Source organism: Cetorhinus maximus, chromosome 10 (genome assembly GCF_964194155.1).
Source record: "Cetorhinus maximus chromosome 10, sCetMax3.hap1.1, whole genome shotgun sequence".
In the NCBI taxonomy this organism is placed as follows: domain Eukaryota; kingdom Metazoa; phylum Chordata; class Chondrichthyes; order Lamniformes; family Cetorhinidae; genus Cetorhinus; species Cetorhinus maximus.
Window position 1 is genome coordinate 135415602 of NC_135888.1, and position 24500 is coordinate 135440101.

At 42.7% G+C, this 24500-nt stretch overlaps 1 protein-coding gene across 2 annotated transcripts in view; it reads left to right on the forward strand.

Annotated features, from left to right (window-relative positions):
* LOC144686068 (protocadherin gamma-A6-like) overlaps positions 1-24500 on the forward strand; it is a 245473-nt gene that overhangs the window by 64184 nt on the left and 156789 nt on the right. For both annotated transcript variants that reach the window (XM_078551228.1, XM_078551227.1), the window contains exons 2-3: positions 14461-14519; positions 24124-24200. In XM_078551228.1, the coding sequence (XP_078407354.1) occupies positions 14461-14519; positions 24124-24200 (136 nt within the window). The remainder of the gene's footprint in view (positions 1-14460; positions 14520-24123; positions 24201-24500) is intronic.

The window sequence follows — 24500 nt, forward strand, 5'->3', positions numbered from 1 at the left end:
CAGAGACCACTGTGCACCAATGCTGATCTTGGAGTATAAGTTGAATGCCAATGCCCCTCTGATTCCCAAACGATGAGAGTTTTTCACTCAGTTCCTTTCTAGTCCCAGGTTGATACCTGATGTAACATGTAGAGTGCAATAAAACGGTAACTTGTAGCATTGATGCCATGCCAAGCTACTTTGCACTAAAACTACATTTGGAGTTTGAATGCACCCTGGGGGACCTACATAGGTCAACTTAACCATGAGTTCCGTTATATTGCTACGTTTATGTAGCTACAATGTATAAAGTGAAAAAAGTGACAGTGTCAGTGGAGTTATTAGAAGGTTTAAAATTTGGAGTTAAAGACTACACCTTCTCATTTATGTATTTCATACCTAAATAAAGAAGTGTATAAATGGGTGTGGAGGAAATGCAAAGGGAAGGGGGATTATAAAGAGCTCCAATCAAAGGTTAAGTCTGATGGTCCCAATAGTCTCCTACTTTGCCATAATTTTTCTAATTCCTATGAGTGGGATTTTGATTCACTGTAGAGTTAGACATATGAAACTGTTGGAGTAGATCGTGCTTCAGCACTGCACTTTTGCATTGCATTGAATATAACTCTAGCACAACGCTAAATCTAGTTTAGAAAGATCTCGAGTTCTTGGGTACTTTAGAAAACTACACAGAGCTTGAAATTGATTCAGTATGTGGATATTACAATCACACTGTCAAAACACATCTTATTCATCTTATAACCATCTGTGCTGAGGCCTCTCTTCTAGACCTGAAAATTCAATTTGGAACTAGGCAGTAAAAATAAGTTACTGCAGTGCTGCAATCAATATCATAGCTTCAGGTCTCAGAACCTGTGTTAACTTTGGAGCTAACATAAAGGCAGCCTCATACATCAGTCTTTTCTCTCCCTGAGGTTATAATATCATGGGGTGATTTTCAGCTTCTGCCTACTTATTCATAGCCTGATAAATGGACAGCAGGCACAGGAAGAGCAGGTCTAGGGACCCTTTATTGACCCTTCTATGCCCAAAGCCTGCCTGATGAAATTTTCAGGTGCACTTATAAATGCAAGAAGAACATACTCACATGCTTCAGGCAGGGAGCTTTGTAAATATCAAAATGAAGGTTCTATGCCATTGTGGGACCTGGATTTCCATATTCTCATACAAGTCATTAGAAAGTGACCTATGCATGCTCCATCCATTTGTACCAGACAGTGACTAGCCTAAGTAGCGGTCCTTAAAGTGAAGTCCAGTCACCCCAACACAATAGGGCCTTACATTTTTCACTTTTCCATGGGCCCAAGAGGAACAGGAGTGCACATTCTGACTGCAGATAAATACTTTAGCTCACATATGACCTATGCTCACTCCTTCTCACCTCAGGCACTCTCCAAAGCCCAGCCCTGATCTAGTAGCTGTCTCAGTATAGGAGATAGCTGATGTCTCACTGCTTGCAACTGGGAAGCTGCAATGGAGTGTCCATTCTGTGGCCACAGTTCACAGGCTGCAGGCAAAAGTAACCTGAAACTGGAAAACATTTTACAAAATTAGTGTCAGGCAGGGTGATACACCTGCTTCATAGGCGTCAAATTTGCTATGGGTGGAAATCTAAAATATCCTGCCCCTTATCAAGCAGCTTGTTAAAAAGTTAGAAGCCCATGGAATTAAGAGGAACATGACAAGATTGATATTGAATTAGCTCAGTGACAGGAAGCATAGAGGGGTGATAGATTTTTCAGGCTAGAAGATGGATTGCAGTGGTGTCCTCCAAGGGTTAGTTTTGGATCCATTAAATGTTTTTTAAAAATTTTATTAACAACCTGGACTCCTGTGTTGTGAATAGCATTGTAAGTGTGTAGATGATACAAAACTTGACAATGGATTTGGTGCTGCTGAGGATAGTTATAGACTTCAGATGATGTAGACCAGATAGTTAATTGGCAAGAAGCATGGTCGATGGAGTTCAATGCAGAGAAATGTGAAAGGATGCATTTTGGGATGACTAATGCGAAATACAGTATCCTTTAAATTGCATGATTTTCAAAAGTGGTTTCAAGCAGAGAGAACTCAGTGTCTACATACACAAATCCTTAACAGTGGCAGGGGAAAGTGACAAGGTGGTTACAAACTCACGGGTAACTTGGATTTATATGTAAAGGCATAGAATAGTTTTTTTAAAAGAGATTATGTTAGAAATTTGTAAGCCGCTGGTTATGCCTCAGCTGGAATATTGTGGACAGTTCTGGACACCGCACTTTAGGAAAGATGCATCGGCCTTAGAAAGGGTAGAGGTGAGGTATACCAGAATGTTAGCAAGTACAAGGGAGTTCAGTTATGAGGAGAGGTTAAGGGGTGACATAAAGAATGGTTTTCCAGGCGATGAGAGTTTTTGACAGAGTAGATTGAGAAAAACAAATTCCTCTGGTTAATTGTTCAATAATCAGAGATCATAGATTTAAAATTGGTCACTTGGTAGTACAGAACTTAAATATTGCTGAAACAAGAGACATGTTGCCAAAGTTTTTCATCTTGCATTCATCAGGACAAACACAAGCGTGCCAACTTGTTGTGATCATTTGAAATTTGGCATACTTGCTTTTGTGCTGCTGTGTAGAAAACAAAAAGCTTCAGCACATATCTGTCTTCTCAGCAAGATTTAAAACATTGGCGAGAAGGGAGAAAAGGAGAAATGTTTTCACTCAGAGGGAGCTCAGTGGGACTTCAAACACTGTACCTGAGAAGTTGGTGAAGCTGATGCCATAAATAATTTTAGAAGTGAGTTGGACATGTACTTGAGGATGAAGAACTTACTGAGTTACAGATAAAAGGTGGGCATTTAAGATTAAGCATGAACCTTCTATCAAACAGTGAGCACAGGCTGTAAGTTTTTATGATTCTATTGCATTATTTCTTAGTTATTTTTCCATGTTTATACAAGCAGTATCAATATAGTAATATAAAATTTCCGGATCATTTTGCCATGAGTAAAAAGCTTTTTATTAGTTCTACTTAAGTGGATAAGTGATCTAAAACTCAAGTGAAAAATTTGGCAGCTATGGTCATACTGTTTTATACTGATACAGTGAACTTTTTCCCCTTAAAAACCGTGTATATTACAACTGTGGTAAAGAATGTGATAAGGAATGGAGTATCTTTCTAACTCTTCCATTGAATACCATGAGCATATCTTGATAAATCACCTGTATTAGATGGCTAGTTGCAGAGTAAAGTTCCTTTCACTGCTGAACCATTATTGTTTAACCTTGAGCGCAGTTGATCCCCTCAGACTGAAGTTGTGTGACATTTTCCAATTTCTTGTGCATGAACCATCACTATGGCTTTGCTCCAATTTCATTATTGTTGAATTATAGATTGTTTTCTTCTGTAAATTTACACCCACCATGAAGTAGATTGTGACTGCCAAAACTAATTTGTTTCAGAGACCATTACAACCAACAGTGATTGAAAGAGAGAGGAAAGAACTTGCATTTAAATGGCACATTATGACACTTTCAGAATGTTCCAAAACATAGCATAGCCATTGAATTATTTTAGAAGTGCAATTGCAGTTATTGTGTAGACAAATGTGGCAGCCACATTACAAACATGGATAGTCCCATGAATAGCAAATGATTTCAACTGCCAGTTAATCTATTATTGATTGATGGAACAAATTTAACCAGGAGAGCAGGAGAATGCCCTGCTCCTCTTCAAAGAGCACCAGGGTTATTTTATCTCCACTAAATGAGAAGACAGCCGCTCCAACAATGCAGCCCTCTCACATCTGTACTATACTGAAGGATCAGTCTAGATTGTGTGGTCACGTCTTGGAGTAGGGCTTAAAAACACAACTTATGGCTTAAGGCAAGGAATCTGCCAATTAAACCAAGCTGAGACCTGGAGATTTTCATCACAGCAATTAAGTCCATGCAAACTATGGGCATACCTACACTGTAGTTTGAGACAGGCGCCGACAGTTTGGATTCCAGGCAAACAGGGCCCGTTTACATTTCTTGACTCCTCCATGGCTGAGAGTGTTGGGACCATTCCTGTTCACAATTTTTATTAATGATTTGGACTTGGAATCAAAAACACAACATCTAAATTCACGGATGGGTAGTCAATACTTACAAAAACTGCAACAAATTACAGGAGGACATAAACTTGCGGAATGGGCAAATAATTAGCAAATGAAGTTCAACATAAATGTGAGGTAATACCTTTTGTTAAGAAGAATAGGGAGGTCACTTATTAGAACAAAGAAAAAATAAAAGTGCAGCACATGAACAGGCCCTTCGGCCCTGCAAGCCTGCGCCGATCATATTGCCCGTCAACTAAAACATTTTGCACTTCCGGGATCCCTATCCTTCTATTCCCATCCTATTCATGTATTTGTCAAGCTGCCTCTTAAACACCACTATCGTATCTGCTTCCGCCACCTCCTCTGGGAGCGAATTCCAGACACTCACTACCATCTGCGTAAAAAAACTTGCCACGCACATCTCCTCTATAGTTTTCTCCTCTCACCTTAAATCTATGTACCCTAGTAATTGACTCTTCCACCCTGGGAAAAAGCTTCTGACTGTCTACTCTGTCCATGCCACTCATAATTTTGTAAACTTCTATCAAGTCGCCCCTCAATCTTCGACGCTCTAGCGAGAACAATCCGAGTTTCTCCAACCTCTCCTCATAGCTAATAACCTCCAGACCAGGCAGCATCCTGGTAAACCTCCTCTGCACCCTCTCCAACGCCTCCATATCCTTCTGGTAATGTGGCGACCAGAATTGCATGCAATATTCCAAGTGTGGCCTAACCAAGGTTCTATACAGCTGCAGCATGACTTCCCAGCTTTTATACTCAATACCCCTGCCAATGAAGGCAAGCATGCCATATGCCTTCCTGACTACCTCATCCACCTGCGTTGCCACTTTCAGTGACCTGTGGACCTGTACACCCAGATCCCTCTACCCCTCAATGCAATTGGAAGGTGCAAGTCCAGGTGGGTTAGAGGAACAAAGGGATTTTGGAGTACAAAGGAATCAATCACCAAAAGTTACACCACAGATTGGCAAGGCCATTAAAAAAAAACAAATTAAGTGTTAGGCTTTATTTCTTGACAGAGTTGAAAATTTAAGAAGTTGTGCTAAACCTGTTTCAAAACTTGGTTGGACACCCATAAGGGTACTGCACACAGTTCTGTTCATCATATTATAAAAAGGATACAGAAGCACTAGAGAGGATGAAGAGAAGGTTCACAATGGTGATACCAGAAATGTGTGGGTGTCCATATCAGGAAAGGATTGACAAGCTGTGCCTCTTCTTTCTTGAAAAAAGAAGGCTGAAGGGTGACCTAATAGAGTTCCTTAAAGATATGAAAGCTTTTCATAGAGTGGATGCAGAGAGGATGTTTCATCTTGTGGGGATGAGCATAATTAGAGGCCGTTGGTATAAAATAGTCACAAAGAAATCTAATAGGGAATTCAGAAGAAACTTCTTCGCCCGAAGAGTGATGAGAGTGTGGAGCTCACTATCACAGGGAGTGGTTGAAATGAATAGTTGCATTTAAGGGGAAACTGGGCAGGCATGTGAGGGAGAAAGGAATTGATAGCTATGGTGGTCAATTTAGATGAGAAAAGGTGGGAGGAGTCTTGAGTGGAGCATAAACACTTGCCTTGATGAGTGCAGCTCCAACAACATTCAAGAAGCTTGGCAGCATGCAGGACAAAACAGCCCGCTTCAATGGCACCCCATCCACAAACATTCACTCCCTCCATCACTGATGCACAGTAGTAACAGTGTCTGCCATCTACAAGATGCACTGCAGGAACTTACCAAACCTCCCTAGACAGCACCTTCCAAACCCACGACCACTACCATCTAGATGGACAAGGGCGGCAGGCACACGGGAACATCACCACCTGGAGGTTCCCCTCCAAGCCACTCACCATCCTGACTTGGAAATCTATCGCTGTTCCTTCACTGTTGCTGGCAGAATCCTGAAACTCCCTCCCTAACAGCACTGTGGGTGTACCTACACCACATGGACTGCAGCAGCTCAAGAAGGCAACTCACCACCACCTTCTCAGGGGCAATTAGGGATGGGCAATAAATGCTGGCCTAGCCACCGACGACCATATCCCATGAATCAATATAAAAAAAATACACTGGTTGGGTGGAAAGGCCTGTTTGTGTGCCATATATTCTTTTAATCCTACGTAAATGCAACTGTCCTTCCCAGAAAATAGCTGGGTACACACATGTGCATGTTTTCTCCCAACAGTTAAAAATCTAAATGTTTACAGAATAAGCACAGAAGAATCCCTGTTCTCTTAACCTTAGAACTTTAGAAGGGAAGTAGCCTGATAGGCAGATGGAAACAAACTGAATATGGGCTTTCAAAATGGAATTGAATAAATACTTGAAAGAGAAAGCAATGGAGGAAAGAATAGTGAAGCGAGGCTAGCAGGATGACTCTTTGAAAGAGCTGGTGCAGATTCGATTGCCCGAATAGCCTCCTTCAGTGCTTTGCTATTCAATAATTAAAGAATTCTAAGATTGATTTTTAACATTTTCAGGGGATCCGGTGAATCTCCTCAGCACCTTGTAAAACAGGTTTTGCATCATACTGGTTTTGAATTCCATGCAGTGTCCAATCAAAGTGGTGTGAGACAACCTCCACGGGGATCCCTACTCTGCTCCAAAGTCAGGTCAGACCCGGAACTTAGAAACATAGAAAATAGAAGCAGGAGCAGGACATTTGGCCCTTCAATCCTGCTCTGCCTTTCAATATAATCATGGCTGATCCTATATCTCAACACTGTACTCCCACTCTCTCCCCATACCCCTTGATGCCTTTAGAGTCTGGAAATCTATCTATTTCCTTCTCAAGTATATTCAGTGACTTGGCCTCCACAGCCTTCTGTGGTAGAGTTTCACCACCCTCTGAATGAAGAAGCTTCTCCTCATCTCATTCCTAAGTGGCCTACCCTGTATCCTGAGATTGTAACCCCTTGTAGAAACCCCCAGCTAGAGGAATCATCATCCCTGCATCCAGTCTGTCCAGTCCTGTCAGAATTTTATGTTTCAATGAGACCCCCTCTCATTCTTCTAAACTCCAGTGACTACAGCCTAGTCGGCCCCATCCGGAACCTGGAATTACATTGTAAGTTCAATATTTATGCCATGCTATACTTCAAATGTAAATGCACTCTGAATCTAGAAATCTCACAAGGCTCTTACATTCGTTCATATTGTTTGTGAATTCTATTTCACATTTAAATACATGTATAGATTTGAATTTGCCCCCTCAGTTGGAATTTACTTTAGTCAAACAAGGTTACTGTTGTTTCATCTTTGCATTTGTTCTGTTCATGTACATGTCAATGCTTCAAGTACTGAAACCATCAGCTCTATGAATTGTGTAAAAATAGCAATCATACTCTAATTTGCTGAACAGCAGTTTCAGCTTCATAGTAATGGAAAACATGCAGCATAACTGCAGAAAAAAACAGGCTGAATGTAAGTTTGGCTTTTGATGTGAGACCGCCTCAAGCAAATAGCCTCATACTGTCACAGCGTGATGCTGTCTACAGTATAATGATAACTGTTGGAAACTGGACTACTTAAACTTTAAAATTAAAACTTGAAAGTTTCCCAGACAGTCTGCTGAACTGCCCTTAAAGCTCTAATGTTATTGTTGGCTGAAAGGACAATCTGCTCTCTTGCAGTGTTAAAAATTTAATCTGCATTTCGATCTTGGCAAGTTGAATTCCACACCTGAAAAGAAAAAGCAGAAACTTGCATTTACTTAGCACCTTTTACAACTTCAAGACATATCAAAGAAGTCAAAATGCTTTAAAACTAGAGAAGTACTTTTAAAGTGCTGTCACTGTTGTAATGCAGGAAACAGGGCAGCCAATTTGCACAAAAGAAGCACCCTCAAACAGCAATGTGAGAATGATCATATATTCTGCTTTAGTGATGTTGTTTGAGGAATAATTATTGGCCGGGCCATCTGGGAGAAAGCCCCTGCTCTTTGAAAAACAGCCATGAGATCTTTGATCCCCACCTATGAGAATGGAAGAGGCCTTGCTTTAATATCTCTCCTGAAAGACAGCACAGCTGACAGTTCAGCATTCTCTCAGTACAGCACTGGGGTATCAGTCTAAATGAAGTTGATTTTTCAAGAGGTTTGCCTGAATGCTTTTGGATCTGGCTTTAAGGACACTGACCTTTATTTGATGCTTCTCCCGTTGAATCCTGAGAATGTGGTGGAGGTATTGCTGATGGGATTTCTCCAGTACTCTTGTGTGTCGTTGATACACGGTCCAGGTCTCACTGCAGTACAGGAGTTTGGTGACAACAACTACACTGTACATTAAGATTTCTGTTGATTGGCGGAGCTCTTTGTTGTCAAATACTCAGTGCCATAGTTTATAGAATGCTGAGCTGGCGCAGCTGTGCTGATGTGGGATCTCCTCGTCAATGGCCTTTTGAGAGAGGTGGCTGCCAAAGTATGGGAACTGCTGAACATACTCTAGAGTCTCTCCTTCAGCATAGAGGGAAGGTGGGATATATGGCTGACCAGGGTGTCGGCTGATATATCAGTTTTGTTTCAGCAACATTCATGGACAGATGTAGTTTCTTGTATGCAGAATTGAAGAGATTGAGAGTGGCTTGAAAATCTGTTGCAGAGTGGGTAACGACACTACACTCATCCGCAAACTGGGGATCATGTTCATCAATGGTGGTCAGCTAGTTTTGGCACCAAGTTACTTTTTTAAAATTCATTCAGGGATGTGGGCTTTGCTGGCTGGGCCAGCATTTATTGCCCATCCCTAGTTGCCCTTGAGAAGGTGGTGGTGAGCTGCCTTCTTGAACAGCTGCAGTCCATGTGGTCTAGGAACATCCACGGTGCTGTTAGGAAGGGAGTTCCAGAATTTTGGCCCAGTGACAGCGAAGGAACGTCGATTCAGTTCCAAGTCAGGACGGTGGGTGACTTGGAGAGGAACTTCCAGGTGCTGGTATTCCCATTTATCTGTTGCCCTTGTCCTTCTAGGTGGAAGTGGTCATGGGTTTGGAAGGTGCTGTCTAAGGAGCCTTGGTGAGTTCCTGCAGTGCATCATGTAGATGGTACACACTACTGCTACTGTGCGTCAGTGGTGGAGGGAATGAATGTTTCTGGATGTGGTGCCAATCAAGCGGACTGTTTTGCCCTGGATGGTGCCCAGCTTCTTCAGTGTTGTAGGAGCTGCTCTCATCCAGACAAATGGGGAGTATTCCATCAGATTCCTGACTTGTGCCTTATAGATGGTGGGCAGGCTTTGAGCAGTCAGGAGGTGAGTTACTCGTTGCGTGGTTCCTAGTCTCTGACCTGCTCTTGTAGCCATAGTATTTATATGGCTAGCCCAGTTCAGTTTCTGGTACATGGTAACCCCAAGATGTTGATAGTGGGGGATTCAATGCTGATAATGCTATTGAACATCACGGGGAGATGGTTGGATTTACTCTTGTTGGAGATGGTCATTGCCTGGTACTTGTGTGGCGCAAATGATACTTGCCACTTGTCAGCCCAAGCCCTGATATTATCCAGGTCTTGCTGATTTGGACATGGATTACTTCAGAATCTGAGGAGTTTCGAATGGTGCTGGACGTTGTGCAATCATCAGTGAACATCCCCACTTCTAATCGTATGATGGAAGGAAGATCACTGATGAAGCAGCTGAAGATGGTTGGGCCTAGGACATTACCCTGAGGAACTTCTGCAGTGATGTTCTGGAGCTGAGGTGACTGACCTCCAACAACCACAACCATCTTCCTTTGTGCTAGGTTTGATTCCAACCTGCAGAGAGTTTTGCCCTGCTTTCCATTGACTCCAGTTTTGCTAGGGCTCCTTGATGCCACACTTGGTCAAATGCTGCCTTGATGTCAAGGGCAGTCACTCTCACCTCACCTCGGGAGTTAAGCTCTTTTGTCCATGTTTGAACCAAAGCTGTAATGATGTCAGGAGCTAACTGGACCTGGTGGAACCTAAACTAGGCATCAGTGAGCAGGTGCCAAGCAAGTGCCACTTGATAGCACTGTTGATGACTCCTTCCATTGCTTTACCGATGATTAAGTGTAGACTGATGGGGCGGCAATTGGCCGGGTTGGACTTGTCCTCCTTTTTGTGTACAGGACATACCTGGGTAATTTTTCACATAGCCGGGTAGATGCCAGCATTGTAGCTGTACTGGAACAGCTTAGCTAGGGGAGCAGCAAGTTCTGGAGCACAAGTACTATTGCTGGAATATTGTCAGGGCCCATAGCCTTTGCAGTATCCAGTGCCTTCAGCTGTTTCTTAATATCACGTGGAGTGAATCGAATTGGCTGAAGACTGGCATCTGTGATGCTGGGGACCTCCGGAGGAAGCTGATATAGATCATCCACTCGGCACTTCTGGCTGATGACTGTTGCGAATGCTTCAGCCTTATCTTTTGCACTGCTGTGCTGGGCTCCTCCATCACTGAGAATGGGGATACTTGTGGAGCGAGCCTCCTCCAGTGAGCTGTTTAATTGTCCCCCACCATTCACGACTGGACATGGCAGGACTGCAGAGCTTAGATCTGATCTGTTGGTTGTGGGATCACTTAGCCCTGTCTATCCCTTGCTGCTTCTGCTGTTTGGAATGCAAGTAGTCCTGTTTTATAGCTTCACCAGTTTGACACCTCGTTTTTAGGTATGCTTCTTGCTGCTCCTGGCATGCCCTCCTGCACTCTTCATTGAACCAGAGTCGATCCCCTGGCTTGATGGTAATGGTAGAGTAGGGAGTATGCCAGGCCATGAGGTTACAGATTGTGTTCGAGTACAATTCTGCTGCTGCTGCTGATGGCCCACAGCGCCTCATGGATGCCCAGTCTTGAATTGCTAGATCTGTTCGAAATCTATCCCACTTAGCATGGTGGTAGTGCCAGACAACACGATGCAGGGTATCCTCAATGTGAAGGCGGGACTTTTTCTCCACAATGACTGTGCGGTGGTCACTCCTACTGATTCTGTCATGGACAGATGCATCTGCGGCAGGCAGATTGATGAGGATGAGGTCAAGTATGTTTTTCCCTCTTGTTGGCTCCCTTACCACCTACCTGCCACAGACGCTGTTTAGCAGTTATGTCATTTAGGGCTCGGCCAGCTCTGTCAGCAGTGGTGCCACCGAGCCACTCTTGGTGATGGACATTGAAGTCCCTCACCCAGAGTACACTCTGTGCCTTTGCTACCCTCAGTGCTTCCTCCAAGTGATGTTCAACATGGAGGAGCACTGATTCATCAGCTAAGGGTTGACGGTAGGTAGTAATCAGCAGGAGGTTTCCTTGCCCATTTTTCACCTGCTGAGGCTTCATGGGGTCCGAAGTCGATGTTGAGGACTCCCAGGGCAACTCACTGTATACCCGACTGAATACCACTGTGCCGCCACTTCTGCCGGTCAGACAGGACATATCCAGGGGTGGTGATGGTGGAGTCTGGGACATTATCTGTAAGGTATGATTCCGTGAGGATGACTATGTCAGGCTGTTGCTTGACTAGTCTGTGAGACAGCTCTCCCAATTTTAGCACTAGCCCCCAGGTGTTAGTAAGGAGGACTCTGCAGATTCGACAGGGCAGCAAATGCTGTTGTTGTTTCCGGTGCCTTGGTCAATGCCGGGTGGTCCGTCTGGTTTCATTCCTTTTTTCTGTCTTTATAGTGGTTTCTAACAACTGAGTGGCTTGCCAGGCCATTTCAGAGGGCATTTAAGAGTCAGCCAACCACATTGCTGTGGGTCAGAAGTCACATGTAGGCCAGACCAGGTAAGGACGACAGATTTCCTTCCTTAAAGGACATTAGTGAACCAGATGGGCTTTTACAACAATTGACAATGGTCATCGTTAGACTTTTAATTCCAGACTTTTTATTGAATTAAAATTCCACCATCTACCATGGCAGGATTCAAACCCAGGTCCCCAGAGCATTAAGATAAAAGCAAAATACTGCGGATGCTGGAAATCTGAAACAAAAACAAAAATAGCTGGAAAAACTCAGCAGGTCTGACAGCATCTGCGGAGAGGGACACAGTTGACATTTCGAGTCCGTTTGACTCTTCATCAGAACTAAGAAAATAGAGAAATGAGGTGAAATATAAGCTGGTAGAGCGGGGTGGGACAGGTAGAGCTCGATAGAGGGCCAGTGATAGGTGGAGGCAAAGAAGAGTTTGCCAAAGATGTCATAGACAAAAGGACAAAGGGGTGTTGACGGTGGTGATATTATCTAAGGAATGTGCTAATGGTGACATTAAGGGTAGCAAGCAGGACAAACAAGTGGCACATGGCCCTAGTGGGGGTGGGGTGGGGGGAAGGGATCGAAATGGGCTAAAAGGTGGAGATAAAACGATAAATCAAATTAAATTTAAAAATAGGTGGGAAAAGAAAAATATATATTTTTTTAAATGATAAATTATTGGAAAAGGGGGATCGGAAAGTGCGTGGGGATGGAGGAGAGAGTTCATGATCTGAAGTTGTTGAACTCAATATTAAGTCCGGAAGGCTGTAAAGTGCCTAGTCGGAAGATGAGATGTTGTCCCTCCAGTTTGCGTTGAGCTTCACTGGCAAGCTTTGTGTTGCCATTTCAACACACCACCCTGCTCTCATGCCTACATGTCTGTCCTTGGCCTGCTGCAATGTTCCAGTGAAGCTCAACGTAAACTGGAGGAACAGCACCTCATCTTCCGATTAGGCATTTTACAGCCTTCCAGACTTAATATTGAGTACAACAACTTCAGGTCATGAACTCTCTCCTCCATCCCCACCCACTTTCCGATCCCCCTTTTCCAATAATTTATAATTTAAAAAAATATATATTTTTCTTTTCCCACCTATTTTTAAATTTATTTTGATCTATTGCTTTATCTCCACCTTTTAGTCCATTTCGATCCCTTCCCCCCATCCCACCCCCACTAGGGCCATGTGCCACTTGTTTGTCCTGCTTTCTACCCTTAATGTCCCCATTAGCACATTCCTTAGATAATATCACCACCGTCAACACCCCTTTGTCCTTTTGTCTATGACATCTTTGGCAATCTCTTTTTTGCCTCCACTTATCACTGGCCCTTTATCGAGCTCTACCTGTCCCACCCCCCTCTACCAGCTTATATTTCATCTCATTTCTCTATTTCCTCAGTTCTGATGAAGAGCCATACGGACTCTAAATGTCAACTGTGTTCCTCTCCGCAGATGCTGTCAGACCTGCTGAGTTTTTCCAGCTATTTTTGTGTTTGTTTCCCCAGAGCATTACTCTGGTTCTCTGGATTACTAGTCCAGCGACAATACCACTACGCCATCGCTGAGGCTAAAGGGACTAAACAGTTGGACTGGATATTGTGTCCAGATCGCCAAAAAGCATCTCACCAGGTCCTGTTGTTTCAACTCCCAAGTGGCCAATATTCCAGAGGAGAATAAGTAAAACTTCAAAGGCCCTCTGAAGCTCTCCTTGAAGTGCAGCAGCATTGATATTAATGACTGGGAGGAGCTTGCTACCAATCATTCAGAATGGTGGCAACTTGTCCATAAAGCTATATCACGCATTGAGTCACAACGTCTTAATGCTGAGGCAGGGCGGTGGCAAAGATGAAAAGAAAATGAAGCAAATCCTGCACTCTGGATCCAACTACCTCCTGTCCCATGTTCCCAAAGACCTGAGGGTCGAGAATTGGCCTGTTCAGTTCACGTGAAGACCCACGGCGGAAACTCACAGCTCTGAGTAGACGTCACCCTTGAATCAAGATACAGCCGCTGCTGCTGATCAGTCTAGATTATGACCTTAGGTTTCTGGAGTAGGTCTTGGAGCCACACATTTGCAACTCAGAGATGCGTATTATACCACTGAGCCACAGCTCACACATGCATTTGTTTTTGCATGCACAGCACTGTGCTTTGTCAGGTTGGAATGCAGATTAACAAAGGCATAAGCAGTACTCAAGTAAGCTGCTTTTCTTAGATAGTATGTGCTGATTACCTGTAAATTTTGTGGCCTTTTTGTAGTGGTCTAACAAACAACTACTCAACTTGCTCAGTAATTGGGGTTTATCATTCAAAGTCAGAATTTTGAATCTAGAAATTTCTTATTAAAACCCAGTGCACATACCCTGTATTAACAAATGTATAGCCTGAATCGTATGAATGGGTGCACAGCTCCAGCCAGAGTTGTTACACTAGTGATCATTATTCTGCCTATTTATTTTCCTGACCAAACTTTTTGAGCAGATTATTAATAATTCTGATGGAGGGCCATCAACCCGTAATGTTCACTCTTATTCTCTCTCTACAGATGCTGCCAGGCCTGTTGAATGTTTCCAGCATTTTCTGTTTTTATTTCAGACTTCCAGTGTCTGCAAAATTTTGCTTTTGCTTTGATAATTGTATAATTATGTCCATGTACCTTTTTACAGGTGGGACAATTGAATTCAGACTGGCGTGCTTCAGAGCCTCACATAGTCGGAAAGATCAGGTAATATGTTTATTTTTATTCAATCCATTTAATTTGGCCCTTGGACCATTTACATACTGACATAAGTCAAAATTTATTTTATTTTAGACACCTATTTCATTATTTATGCATGTGCGAAGCTGATTGGCTTATTTTGTTCACCTGTGAATTAATGCCTTTAGTTTTCTAACAACCACTTTTTCTTTGTAACCTAAGAAAAAACAGACAACCTATTTTTAAGCACTGCTGCACATATGAATAAGCAAGTTATGGTATAAAAGTATAGGAGACCCATGAAAATTTTAAGCGATTCATGATACATTTGTACTGTGAATGTGGCTGTGGCTTTAGATGTGAGCAGGATGAAGTCGCACACTGCTTCACTTTCATATTTGGTTGTAGAATAGTTGCAGCTGATACAAAACAAATTTGTCCAGAATGTGCTACAAAAATAATACAGAGATTAAAACATTCATGATTATTATATACACAAATAGTACAGTAACTTCAGGTGAGTGACAGGTGTGTGATTAAATGCGAATACTGAATGGTTGCCGTCCAGGTCACTTCATTGTACTGTTAGTTTCTTGGAAACAGCATCTCACTGTCTGCCTCAGCATTGAAATGCAACAAATTGTGTGAAGCTGCTGTGTTTGTGGGGGAGATACCGACAAAACTTGCCATAGAAAGTTAGTTCTTCTCAGTTCAAGTCTAAGCAAACTTTTAAAATAATTTTAATTACAGCCAATCAACTTTTTTGACACTGAAAGTTAACTATTGCAATTGTGAAGCCCCATTCCTTCATGTATTAATTTGTGTTGGAGATCTAAAACCATAAAAATCATCAGAATTTTAAACTTTTTCTTGCTCTTTTACTCTCTCTCTCTTCACCCAATCTACCATTCTCTCTCTTTATGTTTCTTTCAGTACTTAATTTGACAATGAATCCACCAACTCTAATTTATACCTCTTTCAGGGTCCTTGTGCTGTTTATTTTAAAATCCCAATCTGATTGGCTAAAGAGCGACAAAGACCATAAGAAATTAGGCCATTCGGCCCATCGAGTCTGCTCCGCCATTCAATCATGGCTGATAAGTTTCTCAATCCCATTCTCCCGCCTTCTCCCCGTAACCTTTGACAAAGCTTCCCTGTTCAGTCATGTCCCAGATGCGCATTAACAACACACACATTTTCAGCAAGTTATGTAAAAATTTGAAATGCTAAACATGCAATGACAAGTCATTAACTAACAACCAAAGCTATAACCTGTCAGTATTACTCATCTAATAGACTAATTGGTGGAGAATTTGAATAACATCATAAACACGAATAACATGAAATTGGTATCACAATATTGTTGGTCCACAGCCAGTTACAAATTGAGCCTCGGGCCTTATCTGCACAAAGCCAGAAAGCTGTAGTCAGCAATCAGGTGTCCTAATATGGCTCACCAATCAGAGCCTGAGAATATTTGGCTGGCTCCAATGCAGAGCTAGCTGACAGGTGTGTTTTTTGCAGGGGTGTTTCACCAGACAGGGCATGAGGCCGAGTCGGCAGTGGTCCACAAAATTTTGAGGAGTACAAAAATTAAAGTATAGCGAGGAGGTCAGTGAAAATCTGAGTTCCAAGAGCACTTAAGCTGATCTTTGGTAGCTCATCCAGCACTATTAGGGCAATGAATAGACCAGGATGAAGCTAACTTTATCAACATAAATTTACAAATTGGATCAGCTGAGAGCTTTTGAGAACATTGAATTGTGTTTTTTTCCTAATAGAGAAGAGCCTGCTGCTCATTTCCTTAACATAAAGTATCAACCCATCCTAGCATAATGCATTCCTTTTTTGTAAGCAACTTAATTAGGTATTTTTAAAAAATTCTTTCACGAGATGTAGGCATCGCTGGCTGGGCCAGCATTTATTGCCCATTCCTAATTGTCCTTGAAAAGGCAGTGGTGAGCTGCCTTCTTGAACCGCTGCAGTCCATGTGATGTAGGTATATCTACAGTGCTGTTAGGAAGGGGTTCCTGGATTTTGACCCAGCAACAGTGAAGGAACGGCGATTTATTTCCAAGTCAGGATGGCGTGCAGCTAGGAGGGGATATTGGAGTTGGTGGTATTCCCATGCATCTGCTGCCTTTGTCTTCCCAGGTCATAGTGATCACAGGTTTGGAAAGTGTTATTGAAGGAGCCTTGGTGAGTTGTTGCAGTGGATCTTGGAGAGGGTACAGACTACTGATACTATGTGTCAGTGGTGGAGGGAGGGAATGGACCACCCGGCATTGACCTCGGCACCGGAAATGACAACAGCATACCCAGCCCTGTTGACTCTGCAAAGTCCTCCTATACTGACTTCCAGGGGCTTGTGCCAAAATTGGGAGAGCTGTCCAGAGGATTAGCCTGGGCTTCTGGATTGCTGGTTCAGTGATGTTACCACTATGCCACCACCTCCCCCAAATGATTGACATCACACACCCCACAGAGGATCTAAGGCCAATATTTAAAGTATAATGATAATTGAGATGACAGTCAATACTGTTAATTAACACAAATATTATTTAAACAGGGGGATTGAAGATGTAAGATAAGAATTATCAAATGCTGTATGAAAGATCTTGAAGGAGATGCTTGGAATTTAAAATCAATAGAGTTCTAAGCATGGAATTTAATGTTCAATTAATATTCTTCAGTTTTACTTGAATGATCCTAGATGGTTTGACAATCTCATACATCTTGAAATTGAAGTACAAAATAACAGGTATTGTTGCTTAATGCATTTGAAATCTCTCTGTACTATTTTAATGAGTGCATTAATCCCCTTATTTGAAAAGAATTAATGCCAAGTAAAGAAATGGAAAGAACATTTCAGTTGAATATCTCAGGCATTTTTACCTATTATCTTACAGCATAAAAGCGAGACCTTAAAGTTTTTTTCTTCTTGGCAGTTTGCACGACAGTTTACCTACATTTTGTCTTTGTGAGATTAAATAACCTGAGAAGATGATACAACAAATTGTTCAAGGTCCTTAAGGAAAATTCACTTTATGCATAATTCTTTTGTTCTATAGTTTCTTATTCTCTTAAGAAACATTACCATCGCTGAATTCCCCACCATCAAGATTCTGGGGCTTACCATTGACCAGGAACTTAAGTTGAACAGCCAAATAAATAATGTGACTACAAAAGCAGCTCAGAGGTTGAGAATTCTGCAATGAGTATCTCACCTGCTGACTCCAAGAACCCTATCTGCCACCTAAAAAGCACAAGATAGGAATGTGATGCAATATTCTCCACTTGCCTGGATGAGTGCAGCTCCAACAATGCTCAAGAAGCTCAACAACATCCAGGACAAAAAATTCTGCAGACCAGCCGCTTAAACTATTCAGTACCTTCACTATTGGCTTACCATGGCTGCAGTGTTTACCATCTAAAAGATGCATTGCAGCAACTCGCTAAGGCACCTTCGAGCACACCTTCCATACCCATAACCTCTACCTCTTAGAAGAACTGGAGTGCAGACACACGAGAACACCATCTCCTGCAGGTTCCCCTCCAAGGCACACAGCACCCTGACTTGTAAATCTCTCACTATTCCATAATTTGCTGCATCAAAATCCTGAAACTCCCTCCCCTAACAGCACTCTGGTTGTGCCTACACCACAATAGCTTCATTTTCTTTTTTCAGGTTATGTTTCTTCTGGGTTACCTCAGATGGCTTTCCTTTGTTCACAGCCAGCTGCTTGCTCCACACTGCCAATTGCTGTTGCAGTTTGAGTATTTTGTTGGTATTTTCAAAAAGCTCTATTTTTAAGCCTTGCAGCTGCTTCTCAGCCTCTTTCTTCTGCACTGAACTCTTGGCACATGCGCTTCTTTGCACTCACATGCTCTGTGGCCACCTTGTTGTTTGCTTAGGTATTGTCTTACTTGGCCTGGGGTCTCCTCTCTCCCTTGGCGTGGGGTCTTCTGTCTCCCTTGCTCTGAGGTCTTCTCTCTCCCTCGCCTAATCGAGGGGTTTTGAGACCTTTTAAGGACTGCTCTCTCCACAACTTGGAATTTCAAGTATTTGTCAAAACCTTGTATATTTCGCCAAACATGGTTGAGGATTCATCCAAACCTTGGTTTAGGATTACTTCATCCACAAATACACCAAACAGGTATAAAAAGTATTCACTTGTGCTTTTTCTGATTTCTTACTTAATCCTGATGTACTACTGTAATCTGAAAGGTTTCTTCTCCAAGGTGCCCAATTTTGGGTCCCGTTTGGCTGTTGCCTTAGCCCAACTTGGTCTGGTAGTTTCAATTTTCTATCCGTGTCCATTTTTTTATAACAGGTGGGTGCCTCTTTATTTGTTTTTTCTTCGATATGGCTCTGCATCTGCCTTTTTTTCTTTTCCTCTTCCCACACTTATTGGGTGTCAGCGCGACGCGGCTGGTTTTTTAAAGGAGTCGATTCTCCAGGAAACGTCAAAATAAGTAACTTGGACCATCTACTTGCTTTTTTTAAGCTTGGGGATCAAATGGAAGGCAATTTTTTAGCCCTGCCTACCGTTTTAAAAGCTTTTCTTTTCTATTCATTCTAGCTCGGCCACCACGTGTTATAGTGCCAGCTGTGGACCCGTTGCTGCAGCTTGCTTGCAGCTGCACTCTGCATGTGCTGGTCCTGATTGCTGCCTATTTTAAAAGGTAATCTCAGCCTTCTTTTACTGTATTTTGCTCACCCTTTCTGTGAATTAGCTAGGTCTGTTGATTCTATATTCGATCAGGCCTGACTTTTCATTTGCACAGAGGGTTCCTCTGCTGCCTTTCAGCCATTTTATCCTTTTTTGAATTTTGCTCAGCCGTTTGTGATCTAGCCAGGTCCTACAATTAGTGATTGATCAGCTCTGGCAATGGACTTCCACGTGCCCTGGTGAAGTCCTTCAGCCTCCCTGTGTCTGCAAGATGTTTTTTAGGTGATCTCCAACTGTGTCTTCAGCTTCTTTTTTGGCGATTTCCAACTGTGTCCTCAATTTAGGCGCACTTTGCTCAGGTCAGGATTCATTTTCTGTAGTTTTTCATGCTTTGAGATTCTGTGTTCCTCCTTAAGCTTCTCTGGGATTTCAGGATCCATGCCACCATAGCCAGCATGTTGTAAGGTGGTTTGTGTCTCACTAAAATGAGTGGAGGCTTGTATGGTTGGACAGAAACATTATTGGTAACCCATGATTATATACTTCCCGAAGGTACTGCCCTGCATGGGTGCTATCTCCATGCTGGCTCCTTCCTGACTCTACTACACACAGTCTACCATCATCTGAATGCCTATATCATACTGTGGGTGGTAATGTTCTCCAGTCCCACATTAACCTTTAGCAACCCAAACTTGCTTATACCACAACATGGACTGCAGTGGTTCAAGATAGCAGTTCACTACCACTTTCACAAGTGCAATTTGGAATGTGCTTGGAATAAACTTGAAGCCACTGTGAGGGAATTTTGTTCAGCAGTAACATGCTCACTGACACTCAGTTTGGGTTCCACCAAGGCCATTCAACTCTTGACTTCATTACAATTTTGGTCTAATATTGGACTTGCCAGTAGCATACCGTGAACATATGAAAAAAAGAATTGATGAAGTAGACATCAAGCACTGAATTCTGAGAAGTGCAATTTATACATTATACAAGATAAAGTGTTTCTGTGTTTTCTTGCATTTTAGCACTTCTAATCCATGGTATTCAACATTAGGCCTGCTGTATATGAAACTCATTTTACATAATGACACGGCTAAAAGGAATATGTGATAAAATTAGACACTTTGAAAAGTACAAATAAAATTTAGCTTATATTATGTTTAACATTCATTAAACAAATTGATATTATACTTTGAATGTTATACATTCTACCTTAGTAAACTTGAAGCCACTGTGAGGGAATTTTGTTCAGCAATAACATACTCACTGACACTCAGTTTGGGTTCCACCAAGGCCATTCAACTCTTGACTTCATTACAATTTTGGTCCAAATGTGGACAACAAAGCTGAACTCAAGAGGTGAGGTGCGATTGACTGCCCTTGACATCAAGGCAGCATCTGGCCAATTGTGGCATCTGGAGCTCTCGCAAAACTGGAGTCAATGGGAATCAGGAGGAAAACTCTCCGCTGGCTGGAGGCTTACCTAGCACAAAGGAAGATGGTTGTCGCTGTGTTGGTTGGAGATCTCAGTCCCTGGACATTGCTGCAGGCGTTCCTTAGGGTAGTGTCCTAGGTCCAACCATCTTTAGCTGCTTCATCCTTCCCTCCATCACTGGTAATGTTCGCTGATGATTGCACAATGTTCAGCACCATTCACAACATCTCAGGTACTGAAGCAGTCAATGTCCATCCACAGCAAGAACTGGGCAACATTCACACTTGGGCTGATAAGTGGCAAATAACGTTCACACACACAAGTGCCAGGCAATGACCATCTCCAACTAGAGAGAATGTAGGCATCTGCCCTTGATATTCAATGGCATTATTATTGCTGAATCCCTGACTATCAATGTCCTAGGGGTTTCCATTGACCAGAAACTGAACTGGACCAGCCATATAAATACTGTAGCTATGAGAGCAGGGCAGAACTGGAATGCCTGTGGCATGTAACTCATCCCCTGACCAGCCCCCAATGCCTGTCCACATCTACAAGGCACAAGTCAGGAGTGTAATGAAATACTCCCCATGTGCCTGGATGAGTGCAATTCCAACAACACTCAAGAACCTTAACACCATCCAGGACAAAGCAGCCCATTTGATTGGCACCCCATCCATCACCTTAAACATGTTCTCTCTTCACCACCGATGCACAATGGATGTGGTGTTTACCGTCTACAAGATGCACTATAATAACTTACCAATGCTCCTTCAACATCACCTTCCATCACCAACCACAATTTCTACCATCTAGAAGGACAAGGGCAGCAGACACATGAGAACATCACCATCTGGAAGGTCACCTCCCAACAACTCGCCATCCTGACATGGAAATATATTGCTGTTCCGTCACTCGTTGCTGGGTTAAAATCCTGGAACCCCCTTCCTAATAGCACTACGGGTGTACCTAGAACACATGGCAATTCACTGCCACCTTCTTAAGGGCAATTAAGGATGGGCAATAAAAGCTGGCCTGGCCAGCAATGTCCACATCCCGTTAATTAATATATACATTTTTAAAAAATCTACCCCTATCACCACTATGCTTGCTGTCCTACATTGGCTCCCAGTCAAGCAAATTCTTGATTTTAAATTCTCACACTTGTTTTAAAATCCCTCCATAGCCTCACCACTCTTCCCTATTTCTGTAAGACCCTCAAGCCCCACAAATCTTTGAGATACCTGCTTTCCTTTAATTCTGGCCTCTTGTGCATCTCCAATTTTGTTTGCTCCACCATTGGTGCCGTGCCTTCAGTTGCCTAGGCCACAAGCTCTGGAGTACCCTCCCTGCACCTCTCTGCCTCTCCACCTTGCTTTCCTCCTTTAAGGCACTCCTTAAAGCCTACCTCTTTGACCAAGCTTTGGTGATCCCTCTTAGTACCTCCTTAGCAGAGAATCACAGAGTTGTTACTGCACAGAATGAGGCCATTCAGTCCATCATGTCTGCAGAGACCCTCCGAATGAGAAATGCACTTAGTGCCTGTCTCACGCCTTCTCCCTGTAATGCTGCACATTCTTCCTATTGAGATGGCAGTCTAATTCCCCTTTGAATGCTTCAATTGAACCTCCACCACACTTGCAGGCAGTGCATTCCAGACCTTAACCACTCACTGTGTAAAAAGGTTTTTTCTCATATCCCTTTTGCCAATCACTTTAAATCAGTGCCCTTTTGTTCTTGATCCTTTCACAAGTGGGAACAGTTTCTCCCTATTTACTCTGTTCAGACCCCTGATGATCTTGAATACGAGTATCAAATATTCTCTCAGCCTCCCTTTCTCCAAGAAAACAGTCCTAACTTCTACAATTTATCTTTGTAACAGAAGTTCCTCAGTCCTGGAGCCATCCGTATGAATGTTTCTGTGTTCTGTCCCATGCTTTCACATACTTCCTAAAGCATAGGGCCCAGAACTGAACACAATACTGCAGCTGGGGCTGAACTAGTGTCTTATACAAGTTCAACACAACCTCCTTCTTCTTGGGGGAGAATTTTCTCCCCATGGGGAGTGCTGAGCAGGAGCGGGCGCGCGCGCAGCCGACCACCACCTGCGATCGGCTGCACGCCGCCATTTTACGTGGGCGGGCCAATTAAGGCCTGTCCAGCGTGATGCGCACCCAGAAGAGCTGAGCACTCCCTGTGCAGGCAGGGAGAGTAGGCTGAGTCGAAAGAGCGCAGAGCTGCCTCAGGGGTATTAGTTTGATTATCAAAAATTTTAATAAAGAAAAACAAAAATTTTAAGGCACGTACCTTCATATGACAGTGTCACATGAGCTGGGACATGCCAATGAATTTTAATAAAAATTTTTACTTAATTATTTATTTTCATGAGGTTCCATGATAAATGTGAAGGCTGCCTGGGCCCTTCGCCTGCCCGCCAGCCTTAAGCTTGGACAGACAGCTCTGTCAAGTATTTTAATTAATTTTTAAATGGCCTTAATAGGCCTTTGACAGTTCAGCGGTCATGCACCAGAGTCGGCTGGGCGCCCGCCGAACTGAAAATCGGAATGACCTGCGGTGATGTCAGGACGCACGCCTGATGTCACCGTGCGTCATTTTACGCGTCGGCGAGCGGGACCCACCCCTGCAAACTGACCTGAAGACTCTGGCCTTGAACTCTATGCCCCTATTAATAAAGCCTAGGAAACTGTATGCTTTATTAACTGTGCTCTCAACCTGTCCTACCTTCAATGGTTTATGCACACATGCACCCAGGTCCCTGTGCTCCTCCATTCCCTTTCGAATTGTGCCCTTTATTTTATGTTGTCTCTCCATGTTCTTCCTTCCAAAATGAATCACTTCACATTTCACCACATTGATCTTCACCTGTTTGCCCATTCCACCAACTTGTCTATGCCCCTAGCTTGGCACTATACTTTGTTTTATAATGGTCCTGTGAAGTGCTTTGGGATGTTTCATTACATTATAGGTGCTATATAAATATAAGTTAACATCATTGTTGTTGGAAGCATGGGACACAATAACTTAGAAGGAGGCATTTGGCAAAAAGCTTTATTAATTGCCTGAAAATCCACTTTTTCTGTTTTATATTCAAAAAATATTACTTAAGGTTCTTAAAGGGCTTGATAGGAGAAAGTTTTCCATACCTGGGGAATCTGTAAGTAAGCATAACAGTCTCAGAATAAGTTGTCAGCCATTTCAGATTGAGATGAGGAGAAATTTCATTGCTCAAAGGGTTTTTTGGTCTTTGGGATTTTCTATCCCAGAGCATTGTGCATGCACAGTGGTTAAATATGTTTTAGACATATATCAATAGCTGTTTAGATGCTAAGGGAATGAAGGGATATGGGGATAGCGCAGGTAGGTTACATGATTGAAAGGGGTGGCGAAACTGGCTTGAAGGAGCTCAAAGCTGGCTGTTTCTATTCTTTTGCTTTTATGTTGTTGTATAGATTCAGAAAGCTATTTCATAATTGCAATCTTTCCTCCTCATTTTTTTTAGTTCCCAGTGTTTGGAAGAAAATCTAACCCAGGATGAAGTTAAACGAGAATTCAACAGAAGGCACACAGCAGCAGCAGGTCAGTGTAAGAGTTACAGGGGCGATGTGATGAAATGGATAACAGATATTAACTTGCACGAAGGAAGGTTAGAGATACTTTATTCGTGGTTATTTAAATCAAGCAATATTTGACATTTTAAATGTATTTCTGTTCCAATCCAAGATGCAGTGGTCAAAACATCTTCAAATTGAGCTGTGTTGAACCACTGTCCTAAGCATTTCTTACGTGCTTTGTGCAACTTAGTGCAGCCTGTTTCCATATCAGTAAATTAAATCAAATGGATCAGAGAAAATCTCAAAATTAGGAAGGAAGCACAAT